At 43.2% G+C, this 12,384-nt stretch overlaps 1 protein-coding gene across 6 annotated transcripts in view; it reads right to left on the bottom strand.

The window, feature by feature from the left end:
• Positions 1-12,384, bottom strand: part of TTC12 (tetratricopeptide repeat domain 12) — a 48,975-nt gene that overhangs the window by 18,147 nt on the left and 18,444 nt on the right. For 4 of the 6 annotated variants that reach the window (XM_067038942.1, XM_067038943.1, XM_067038938.1 and 1 more), the window contains 6 exons: positions 11,855-11,926; positions 6,881-6,941; positions 6,263-6,451; positions 4,749-4,818; positions 3,910-3,998; positions 1,401-1,569 (listed from right to left, as the gene is read on the bottom strand). In XM_067038942.1, coding sequence (XP_066895043.1) covers positions 1,401-1,569; positions 3,910-3,998; positions 4,749-4,818; positions 6,263-6,451; positions 6,881-6,941; positions 11,855-11,926 — 650 coding nt within the window. The remainder of the gene's footprint in view (positions 1-1,400; positions 1,570-3,909; positions 3,999-4,748; positions 4,819-6,262; positions 6,452-6,880; positions 6,942-11,854; positions 11,927-12,384) is intronic. The other 2 variants (XM_067038941.1, XM_067038940.1) reach the window with 2 other exon arrangements.

The following is a 12,384-nucleotide window of genomic DNA, read 5'->3' as shown; positions in this document are numbered from 1 at the left end:
ACAGGTAACAAACTGAGGTTTCTTTGACTGTCTAAGGAAAGTAGGCAGGACTATACAAGATGATCACAAATGCCAAGACACTGGAAAAATTCAAATGAAACTCAAGCAATTCAAAGATAGCTGGGGAGAAAGCTTATGATAACTACAGCTACATTTACTCAAAGAGACCAAAACCAAATGAAAAAACATGTGATGAAGGTATTGAGGAAATGACTGCAGAGTCATTTGAAATGTGAAATGCGCTTTTGAGGATTTAACTCTGCTAACGATCCGTTTGCCTATGTAGGTTGAGCTTCGGGGGCTGTCAAGGCCTTTCCTGTGAGCCATGGGGCTGCTGAGCTGGGATGAGAAGGGGGAGAGTCACATCCAAGGCTTATCCTGTCCTCAGCACACATGGACTTCCTCACTGACATGGGACCAGCCCCAGAGGTCTCGCTGTGGTCCAAGAAGGTCTGACACAGCTTCATATTTGACTGCTTTCCTTTTGGGGAACAGAGAGTAGGAGAGAGGCTCCAAGGCCCGGGAGACAGCCGGCTGAGACGCCCCGAGTCACTAGCTGCACTTTCTCCTGCCCCATCTGTGAAATGGGGTAATGACACTTATCTTGCCTCCTTCCCAATGAGATGATAGTGAACAGAACCGGAGGCCAACTTCTGTTTTTAGATTACGTAGGAAGCATTTATAAAACAAAGGTAAAATCATTGCTACTATTTCTTTTAGGTTGAACCACATGAAATTGCCAACATGCAGCCTTCTGTGACATAAAAAGTGGCAATTTCACATATTCAAACTAATACTCTTTAGAAGGAAAAGCACTGGGCAGAATCACTGTGCTTCAGTCATTTTTTAAAAAAAGTTTACTTAGGAAAGAGGAGCATTCCATTCCTATCACCTGAAGCCTTGGAAAAACCTACATGTAACAGTATTTGAAATGTGTTTTATTTACTTATACCCTACCTTGCTCCAGAAAGGGGTTAAGGATATGCAAAATCAGATAGTATTACCTGAAACAGGAATAAACGAAGAAAAGTAAGGACAGGAACAGGGTAGAGCCAGGACGGAGGTTAAAAGGGCAGAAACAAATAGCCTATTTTACAGTTGGGTTCCCAATTGCTGGTTTTGGAAGTGCTGCCATATTTACAAGGTCTGCAATATGTGTGAGATGGAAACAGGCTCAGGAGAAGTGACACTGTCCATGGTACTAAGTTCAGACAGGAGTGTCCTGAAGGTCCTCACGAGGGAGTGTTCTTCTCGAAGGCTCTTTCTGTTTTTGATCCTTAATCTGATAGGCTGGCATCTCTCACGTCAGAGATGTGAGACAGGAGCCAGGCAGGTGCTAATGTGGCAGGTAAGGTCTGAGATGCTGCCGGGAAGCTCCCACCCACAGCGCAGAGCCTTACCCGGTCAGGTCAAGGTGGCCTATGATCAGGCTGCGTCCATTCTCCGTCTGGGCAAGCTGCAGCAGCAGGGCCAGGGTCTGCTGCCGGATGTTCGGGACCCTGGAGGCCAAGAGGGAGGGCAGCAGCTGGCCTGTGTCGGGGTACAGCACAAGTAGGTGCTGGTTCTTCTCTGCAAAACACAGGGCACGTCCGTCTAGCGCAGACCATGACAGCAGTCACGCCAGTTCTGTCTCCCCACATCTCAGCGGGAAACCCAACTCTTCCCCAGGCATTTGAGAGGTAGGGTAATGAAGGGTAAGAGCACGGATTCTAGAACCAGACTGCTGGGTCTGAATGACCGAGAAACGACCTCAGCCAAATTATCAACCCCTCTATTCCTCATCAGTGGAACGAGGAAGGCAACCAACATAACAGAGTTGTCGTGAGGATCAAATGAGTTAAGACGTGATGGCGCGGAGAACAGGGACTGACACACATACGTTAGCTATTATCACTACTCTGGCCAGAGGCCTCTCGGTGTACGGTATTCAGAAATGTGTGGAAAGGAAAAGAAATCAGCTTAATGTCGGAAGAGCTTTAGACCATCGATTTTCATATCATGGCCAGGGCAACTATTTGAGTTTTTTCTAGAAACCTAGAACGATCACATGAGAACATTAATTAATAAAGAATGCTCCCCTTCCTAGACCATGAGCTATTTCCAGCGTGGTGGCATCAGATTTCCCCGCACCCCGCTTTCGCCTGGTGCATTTTCTAACGAGGTACGTGAATTTGAGAGCAGGCAGGGGTACAGGCTGGGGTATGAGGCTAAGCTATGAAACAGAGCAGAGTTTGTTTAGTTTACATAAAAATGAAAAGTAGCTCAGTGCAAACAATTCAAATAACACAACGTGTATACGGCTGAAAATGAAAATCCTCTTCTCTCGTCCGTATCCCCTCCAGGTAAGCCCTTTCCCTAAGGGGGCTAGTATTCACCCTTCTTATGAACAATGTTAAAATATGATACATCCTACCCTGAAACTGGCTTTTCTCTCTCAGTCAGCACTATATCACTGACATATTTCCACATCTTTACTTTTAAGCATTCCTTTGTCCTTTTTAAAAACTGCTCTGTATTTATTGAATTGGACATACCAAGATTTCACTGGTCTGAGATACAGCATGTACGTCACAGGCTGTGTCCAACAGTATTTTTCCAGATATTAAAGAAAGATGTGACCCCAAGGTTCACAGAAACCAAAGTGGGCTGCAGGGTGAGGAAGTTGGGCTGCACGGAGGGAAGCGTGTCCACTTCATACTGAAGAAACACCCGGTCACCAAGCCTGCCTCCCTAACCCTTGGGCAGGGCGATTTGCAAAAACACTGCTTGGAGCCGGTACAGTGTTCTACAAGGAGCAGGGCACCTTGATTGCGATATTAGTCTGAACGTAATTCCCTGCAGGGAAGAGTCCCCCTGATTCTCTAGAACTTAAGAATTCTAGAATTTAACATGATTCCTCCACCCTACTAAATCAGGAAAAAAATCATATTACATCATATTCAGCATTTAATCGTTTACAAGCTGCATTTACAAGCTCTCTTGACAGCTCCTCACAGAAGGCTGTGCATGGCATACACAGCTATCACTATTCCCATTTTCACTGTTTTGTGTCCAAAGTCAGACATTTCCCCCTCATTAAAAAAAAAAAAATAGAATTGTTTTAAAATATGAGGGAAGGGCTTCCCTGGTGGCGCAGCAGTTGAGAGTCCGCCTGCCGATGCAGGGGACGCGGGTTCGTGCCCCGGTCCGGGAGGATCCCACGTGCCGCGGAGCAGCTGGGCCCGTGAGCCATGGCCGCTGAGCCTGCGCTTCCGGGGCCTGTGCTCCGCAATGGGCGAGTCCGCAGCAGTGAGAGGCCCGCGTACCGCAAAAAAATTTAAAAAATAAAAAATGAGGGAAATACCTAAAATTTTTATTGAGGTCACTAAAGTGATAAGATTGTACAAAAACTCAGTGAACCCCAGAAGAGGCTAATATGCAAAAAAGGAAGAGTTACGGTAAATAACTCCCCATAGCATGTTACTGTCCCAATATTATGCACTAATTAATAAGTGTCACAAGAGGCCGGCAGGGATGGTTGTAAATCTCAGGATGCTGAAACCAGTACTGTGGTCAGCAAAAAAGGAGCACTATTTTTCAGCAGACAGAAAAGGAAAAACTCTACCCGCCTCACTGCCAGTGCACGAGCTGAAATCACTAGTCTGCAAAGAGCCAGGGCAAGTGCCCAGGCGATGAGACCACGCATGATGCTGACAGTGACCTGCCCACTGTGGAGGCGGCTGCGAGGGTGCCGGAGACACGACTGCGGCACAGGTCTCGCTTCTGATCCATATGCTTTTCCAGGGGAGGGTCGAGACCGCCATCTCCAGGGCCTGTCCTAGAGGAACTATCCTGCCTGGCCACACCCCCACCCGTAGCCCTCCCATTACCAGCGCGTTAACGATGATTGACGGTTACTCCCTGGCTTACCGTTCTCACTGCACACCGCTTGCCAGAGCCTGAGAACAGACATGCATACTGTCTCTTCCACTGCATCTTTTCCTGCTGTGGAAAAGCACCTACAATGGGCAAGGGAGAGCAATATTAAAACTGCAAATCAGTCTTGCTCTTCCTTTCTGTTGGTTTTATTTCACCTCCAGACTCCTCAAATGTGGGTTTAAGAAAGTCACTTCTTAATCCAGAGCCGCAGGTCACCAGGACCAAAAGGGACTGCTAGGACCTCAACTGAGAGCTCCAGGACAAGGATGCAGCCGAGGAAGCTGAGTCTGCACAGAGGGAAGGTGGTAAGCCAGGGGCCAGGGCGTTGGCTGCGGCAGGACCAATGAACTGTGTGTGATGGGCCAGCAGACCACTTAGGGTTCGTGAGCCTCATCACACACACAAACGTGTGCGGGTGACTCCGACCCACACCAGTGTCCTAAGCCTTGGGAACTGCACCGGAACAATTGAAATACAAAATAAAATAACTTTAGCAAACTACCTCCTGCCATATGGGTCTTTCTTCAGATACAATGATAAATGAGGTCAGCCAGGAACCAGCTGATCTCATTTCCTGTTATGATCAGCAAATTCCCAAAGAGGACAAGAACAAAGAGAAACCTTGCAAAACTGGTGGGAAACCAGCAAGAGTGGTCATTTCTCTGACTCTGAAGTGCTCAGAGGAACCCTGGGAAGTTTTCCTAACCCAGCATTGACTGAAGGCAGTACCATCCAGTGATCACGCTGCCTGTGTGATGAGTGTCTGATTTCATGAGAAATGGTTGTCTTTCCTTGCTTGGATGTCGGGCTGTCTTTACAAACGTCCCTACCTTCTTATGACCTCATTCTCACTGATGATACTGAATCCATTGTGTGTTCTGAATAAAGTTCGTTCCGTGCCTGAAACAAGTTCAGAGAAAACCGCGTCGTCAGACTCCTGAACTGTCTGGCTGATGTCTAGCTGTCACAGAGCCAGATGATAATAGAAACCCAATATGGAATGTCTAGATCACCAAATCCACAGTTTGGGCAGAAACAAATACCTCCAATGCTGAAACCTAAGGCTGTCATCAGCCAGTTGGTGCCACCGTGAGAGGGACGCCCTGGTTCAGAGAAGGAGAGCTGAGCCCTGGGGGCCCCATGAGTGATCTGACAACTCATCATTCTGTAATCTTCAGAGAGTCTCCAGGAGCCGCTTAACCTCCTAGAAGAACTGGCATATCCATCTGTTCTTTTTTTTTTTTTTTTTTTTTTTTTTTTTTGCGGTATGCGGGCCTCTCACTGTTGTGGCCTCTCCCGTTGCGGAGCACAGGCTCCGGACACGCAGGCCTAGCGGCCATGGCTCACGGGCTTAGTTGCTCCGCGGCATGTGGGATCTTCCCGGACCAGGGCACGAACCCGTGTCTCCTGCATCGGCAGGCGGATTCTCAACCACTGCGCCACCAGGGAAGCCCTCATCTGTTCTTAATAAATGTTTATTTCAAAGCTGTTTCCAGGCTCTAGAGAGGAACCTATAATCTCCAAGAAACTACTGCAGGGGTGTTTGAGCACCCTCCACTGTACACTAAAGGAGATCAGACTCCATCCATTTGTACAAACATCATTCTGTCACTGAGTAACAACACTGGTTTCAGCCATGGGATCAGTAATTACAGAAACGACTAAAACAGAGCACTGTGGCTCTCGTTAGCAGGAGGACAGCTGATGTTTGCTCTGACACTATTTCCACATCCTCAGCAGCCATTAAGTGTAACTGGTGCCATTAAGTGAACGTTACAGTTTATCCTACAAAATTCTGTCTTCCATTCCTCTACGGTTGGGGGGAAATTTGTGGGGCTGGTACAGGGTGTTGGGGGTGTATATGGGGTCTGTGTGGGGTATGCAAAGGGTGTGTGGGTATGTGCAGCACGTGGGGAACACCCATGAGGGGTGAATGTGTGTGGTGTGCTTGTATGTGATATAAGCATATATGGTATATTTGTCCCACACGCACAGTGTGTGTGATGCATGTGACATAAGTATACATGATAGTGAGCACATGCTGTGTGTGTGTGTGTATGTGCTGTGAGTATATATGGAGTGTATGCCGTCTGTGTGTTTTGTGTCGTATTGTGTGGTGTTTACAGCGTGTGTGTCATGTGTCAGCATGCTCTGAGGAGAGGATGGAGCTGGGATGGGTTATGTTTCCTAAGCACCCCCTCTAGCACCTACATTATAGTAGAACTTCAATGAATATTGGTGGAAGGAAGGGAGGAACGGATTCTTTGCCTCGTGAGGATAGACCTCTAAACTCTGTCCCTTTATACTGACAATATTCATGAGATCACACACATCGCTGGCTTACAATCCTTCATCATGTTAGTCAGGATTTCAATCCCCCCTGCATAGAACAAGGGGATCTGATTAGGCTTGGAAAGAATCTCCAGAAGATTCTTGGTCGTCACGGCTGTGTTTGTTCCTGAATCCAGTGCTTCCTGGGCTTCCTTCTCTTGAAGGTCTGCTTTCTCCTGAAGATCTACCTGATTCAGGTAATCTAGCAACACAAGAAGGAAGACACAACAAAACCCTAACAATCAACATGTCCACACATGGAGCAACCTTTTTTTTGAGGATGGGAGGCTGAAAGGCAGAAAGCGTTAAAATAATTCAGACTCATCTTCCACAAGGAAAATTTTAGGAAGCGTGTACAGTTTCTACCAGGAATCTTAAAACATCTTGGGAATTATTCAAGGACAGCATTGTTCCTTGTCTAGAAGGCTTGGAGGGAGGATGATGGAGAAAAGGAGGAAGGCCAAGAACAGAGGAAGAGGAGCAAGGCAGGGTGTTAATGAGAGGACTTGATTGTGCAGGGCTGGGCATGGCTGTGTTGCAGCCAAGTGCAGAGAAGGCATGGAGGGCACCCCAGGACCGGAGCACAGAGGGGAGGTGCAATTTGAACAAGGGCGTCAGCAGGAAGTCTCACCTTTCACCGGTGTCTGCAGCTGGGGGTTTATTTCTAAGATCTTCTGATAACACTCTCTAGACTGGAAGAAAGAAACAAAGTCTTGAAGAGTGGTTAGGGGGGAATGGTGATTGTAAGAAAGGCACAGGGTATCATTATCTCCTCCCAGCCTCCCCAGCTACCTGCGTCGGAGGCAGGCATGGGGAATGCAGCATGCATTTGACATTTTGTTTAGGCTTTCTTGGTTCTGTGAGGTAACAGGTATTATTTCAAATTTTATTTTAAAAAATAGTGTTGTCAGATACAGCCTGTGATGGAAAATATCCAGTCCTAAATTCTCGTGGCTCATGTCTGGCTGGGATAAGAATAATCATAAGGCAAATGCAGAATCCAGATATGATATTTGCACTGAGAAAGAACAGGAGGCTACCTGTCAGATATGCTCACAGGGAATAAGGAAATAAATGAAGCTAGAAACACTGTTGACAGAGACTTGGGAACAGGAAGCGAGAACTGCCTATTTAAACGTACAGGCTGCCAAGAGCTGGTAAGGGGTCTGTTCACTGGCCATGGAAGAGTCAACTAGAACACTTGAGAGTGAGAGGCTCACTGAGGACACTGTTAGGTAGAAAGTTTCTGGAAAAGAAAGATTCTTGTTAATGGGGCATGATGATGGGTTTAGGGCAGTACAGTCCTCAGGGCTATCAACGCGACCAGTCACTGAAAGAAAAGGCTCAGAAAAAATAACCCCAAAAACAAAAAACGAAAAACAAAGAAACGTTCTGAGATACCTTAAAAGCTCAAGGCTCATCTAGAAGATTAGGATTAAGAAATGAACTGAAGAAAAAGCATCTCATTAAAACAGAGAATAGTGTTGCAGGATATCAAACATGGTAACTGTAATAGACTGAATGTCTGCATCCCCCCAAAATTCAGATGTTGAAAGCTAACCCCTAATGTGATGTATCTGGAGGTGGGGCCTTTGGGAGGTGATTAAGCCATGAGGGTAGAGCCCTCATGAGTTGATTAGTGCCCTATTAAAGAGACCCCAGAGGGCCCCCTCACCCCCTGCTGGCTGTCTGAACTAGGAAGCAGGTCCTCACCAGACACTGAATTTGCCGGCATCTTGATCTTGGATTTCCTAGCCTCCAGAACTGGGAGAAATAAACCTTTGTTGTATAAACCATCCGATCTATTGTACTATGTTATAGCAGCCCAAAAGGTCTAAGAGAGTAACCCTGTATCCAACTACTTTTTAACCCTAGCTCTAATCTAGCAGCAATTTTTGTTGGCTTCACTGTCAGTATATAAGCAGAACCCCAGCACTTCTCACCACCTTCATCATCACCAACCTGGTCCAAGCCATCATCATCTCTCACTTGGATAATTTGCTGCAATAGCCTTCTGACTGGTTCTCTCTTCTTTTCTTACATGTCAAGATATATTCTCAATACAGCAGAGTGATCCTTTAAAACATGAGTCAGATCATTTCTCTCCTTTACTCAAAACCCTCTGATGGCTCCCAGCTCACTCAAAATAAAAGCCTAGGTCCTTCCGAAAACCTCTAGGGCCCTAGGGGATCAGTCCCCCACGTATCCCCCCTACCACCTGCTCACCTCATCTCCTCTCACTCCCCTCCTTGCTTGCTCCATTCTAGCTATCCCTCTATCTGGACCACTCTTCCACTGTATAATATATCCACATGGCTTGCTCACTTCACTCCTTCCCTTCCTCCAGAGAAGCCCTCCCTGACCACTCTCTGTAAAACCAATCTCACCTTCACCACTTCCTGATTTAGTTTTCTCAGTAACAATAATACTCATTGCTACCTAACACACTACACATCTACTTATTTGCTTTCTATCTTGGGACAAGTCGCCCCTACCACAAGAATGTGAGTTCCCTTAAGCCAAGGATTTTGTCTTGTTTGCTACTGTATTCTGTTGCCTAGGACAGTGCTTGGAACATAGAGAGCATGCATTAAATATGTGCTGAGTGAATTAATTAACTGAATGAATGAATAAGTAAATGGAACTTGGTGAAGGGGGGAGATTAATATTTTCCTTTTTACTTCTCTATTATTTGACCTTATTACAATAAGTCTGTATTACTTTTAGAATTAAAATCCAACAAAGAATAATTTTTAAAAATGTACAATAGGGTCAATTTCTTTTTAAAAATAATATATCTTGTAAATGGAAAGATATCTCATGTTCATGGACTGGAAGCCTTAATATTGTTAAGATGGCAATAATCCTCAGGTTGATCTACAGATTCAATGCAATCTCCATCAAAATTCCATCTGGCTGAGTAATATTCCATTGTATAAATGTACCACATCTTCTTTATCCATTCATCTGTCAATGGACATCTAGGTTGCTTCCATGTCTTGCCTATGATAAATAGTGCTGCAATGAACATTGGGGTGCATGTATCTTTTTGAATTAGAGTTTTCTCTGGATATATACCCAGGAGTAGGATTGCTGGATTATATGGTAGCTCTATTTTTAGTTTTTTTAAGGAGACTCCATACTGTTCTCCAATTTACATCCAACAGTGTAGGACAGTTCCTTTTTTCTCCACACCCTCTCCAGCATTTATTATTTATATTACTCAGCCATAAAAAAGAATGAAATAATTTCATTTGCAGCAACATGGATGGACTTAGAGATTATCATACTAAGTGAAGTAAGCCAGACAAATATCATATGATATTGCTTATATGTAGAATCTAAAAAATATGATACAAATGAACTAATATACAAAACAGAAATAGGTCCAAAGACACAGAAAACAAACTTATGGCTACCAAAGGGGAAAGGGGGAAGAGTGATACATTAGGAGTTTGGGATTAACATATACTCACTACTATATATAAAATGGATAACCAACAAGGACCTACTGTACAGCAAAGGGAACTACTCAATATTTTATAATAACCTATAAGGGAAAAGAATCAGAAAAAATAGGTATATATATATGTATAACTGAATTACTTAGCTGTACACCTGAAACTAACACATCATTGTAAATAGACTATACTTCAATTAAAAAAATTCCACCTGGCTTCTTTGCAGAAATTGACAAAGCAGATCCTGAAATCTGTATGGTAATTCCAGTAACCCAGAATAGCTAAAACAATCTTGAAAAAGCAGAACAAAGTTAGAAGACTCACACTTCCCAATTTCAAAATTTACTACAAAGCTGTGAGAATCAAGACAATGTGGCATAAGTATAAAAGTAGACATAGACAAATGGAATAAAATTGAGAGTCCAGAAATAAGCCTATGCATTTATGATCAATTGATCTTTGACAAGGGTGCCAAAATCATTCAATGGGAGACAAGACAGTCTTCTCAACAAATGGTGCTAGGACAACTGGATATCCACATGTAAAAGAATGAAGCTGGATCCCTTCCTCACACTATATACAAAAATTAACTCAAAGTGGATCAGAGATCTAAATGAAAGAGCTAAAGCCATAAAACTCTTAAATCTTGGATTACGCAATGGTTTCTTAGATTTGATATCAAAAGCATAAGTGACCAAAGAAAAAAATAGGTAATTTAGACTTCATTAAAATTAAAAATTTTTCTGCTATGATGTGAAAAGACAACACAGAGAATAGGAGAAAATATTTTCAAATCATTTATTTGATAAGGGACTTGTATCCAGAATTTATATTGAATATTATATTACTATATATAATATTTATATTACTTTATATTGAATATTTATATAAATATTCTTTATATTATATTGAATATATTTATACTCAATATAAAAAGACAAATAACCTAATGAACAAATGCCTCTGAAGAGGCATTTCTCCAAAGAAGATATACAAATGGCCAATAAGCACATGAAAAGATGCTCAACATTATTAGCCATCAGAGAAATGCAAGTCAAAATTATGAAATACCACTTCATACTCATCAGGATCGGTATAATAGAAAAGAAAAATAAATAACCAGTATTGTTCACGATGTGGAGAAATTGGAACCATACACTACTGGCAGGAATGTCAAATGGAGCAGCCACTTTGGAAAACAAGATGGCAATTCTTCCAAAGGTTAAACATAGAGTTATCACGACTCAGCAGTTCCACTCCTAGGTGTATAGGCAAGAGGACTGTAAACATGTGTCCACACAAAAACTTTTACGTGGATGTTCACAATAACCAAAAGTGGAAACAACTTGATTGTTCATCAACTGACAAATGGATAAATAACATGTGGTATATCCATTCAAAAGAATATTGTTCAGCAATTTAAAAAAATGAAGTACTGCACATATTACAACATGGATGAAACTTGCAAACACTATGCTAAGTGAATGAAGCCAGTCACTAAAGACCACATATTGTATAATTCTATTTATATGAATGGTCTAGAATAGGCGAATGTAAAGAGACAAAAGTAGATCAGTAGTTGTCTAGGGTAGAGGGCGGGGTGGAGGGGAGGGGAGCGACTGCTAATGGGTATAGGTGTTTTTGACAAAGTGACAAAAATGTTCTCAAGTTGATTGTGGTGATGGTTGTGCAACTCTGTGAATATACTGAAAACCACTGAATTGTATATTTTCCATAGGGGAACTGTTTGATACGTGAACTATATCTCAGTAAAGCTGATATTAACAATATACAATATCTTAGTGTGTATATCTATCTGCATGGTTACTTTCAGGTGATGAGATTACAAGTGAATTTTGTTTTTTCATCTTTTTGCTTATGTCTTTTCTCTCCAGAGATGCTCCTCCCAGGACTGAACAGACACTGGTAGAAGATACTACAGAAGAGATTCCTACAGCAGGTGGGGCTGATATCAGATGACACTCAACATCCTTCCCAGCGCTAAGATCTTAAGATTTACCCTGGAAAATACTAAGAAGTGGATTAATATCTCATCAACTTGGAGAAATGTCGTTCTTCTCTGAGACAATCTGAAGCACTACTCCAAGATCAAACATGCCACTTAAGGTTCCTCTAGCACTTACCACACTGTAGTTCTTTAGGGCCAGGTGGGCTTTTCCCATGTGGAAATATGCTTTTGTGCATTTTTCATCACACTGCATAAAAGAGAATCACTGATCAGATGTTCCGGAAGACTTGAAGTTATCAGCCCCTCCCCCAACTGCCCGGCTAATAGGGTTAGGGCAGTGCTTTGATTCTCAGGACAGCCACCAGAGTTGACAATTAAGACTTTTCTGTGCCTCTGTAACCAAACTAATTGATGCCTGCAAGGAGCCTGGATGCACAAGTAAGCTCTCTATTAAATTAATTCACGATACTTGCCAGTTTTCATTTCCATTTAATGAGACAACCAGGAAACAAACCAGAAACCCTTAGTTTAGAAGAGCTCTTGACCTTGGCTGAACATTAGAATCACCCAGGTGCTTGTAAAAATCCTGATGGCCCAGCTGAAACTCACACCAATTAAATTATACTAGTGGGTAGGACTGAGGCATCAATAATTTTTTAAACTCTCCAGGTGATATAAATGTGCAACCAAGTTTGAGAACCACTG

The sequence above is a fragment of the Kogia breviceps genome, chromosome 7 (genome assembly GCF_026419965.1).
Source record: "Kogia breviceps isolate mKogBre1 chromosome 7, mKogBre1 haplotype 1, whole genome shotgun sequence".
NCBI classification, from domain to species: Eukaryota; Metazoa; Chordata; class Mammalia; order Artiodactyla; family Physeteridae; genus Kogia; species Kogia breviceps.
This window is presented reverse-complemented; position numbering and strand designations above follow the sequence as displayed.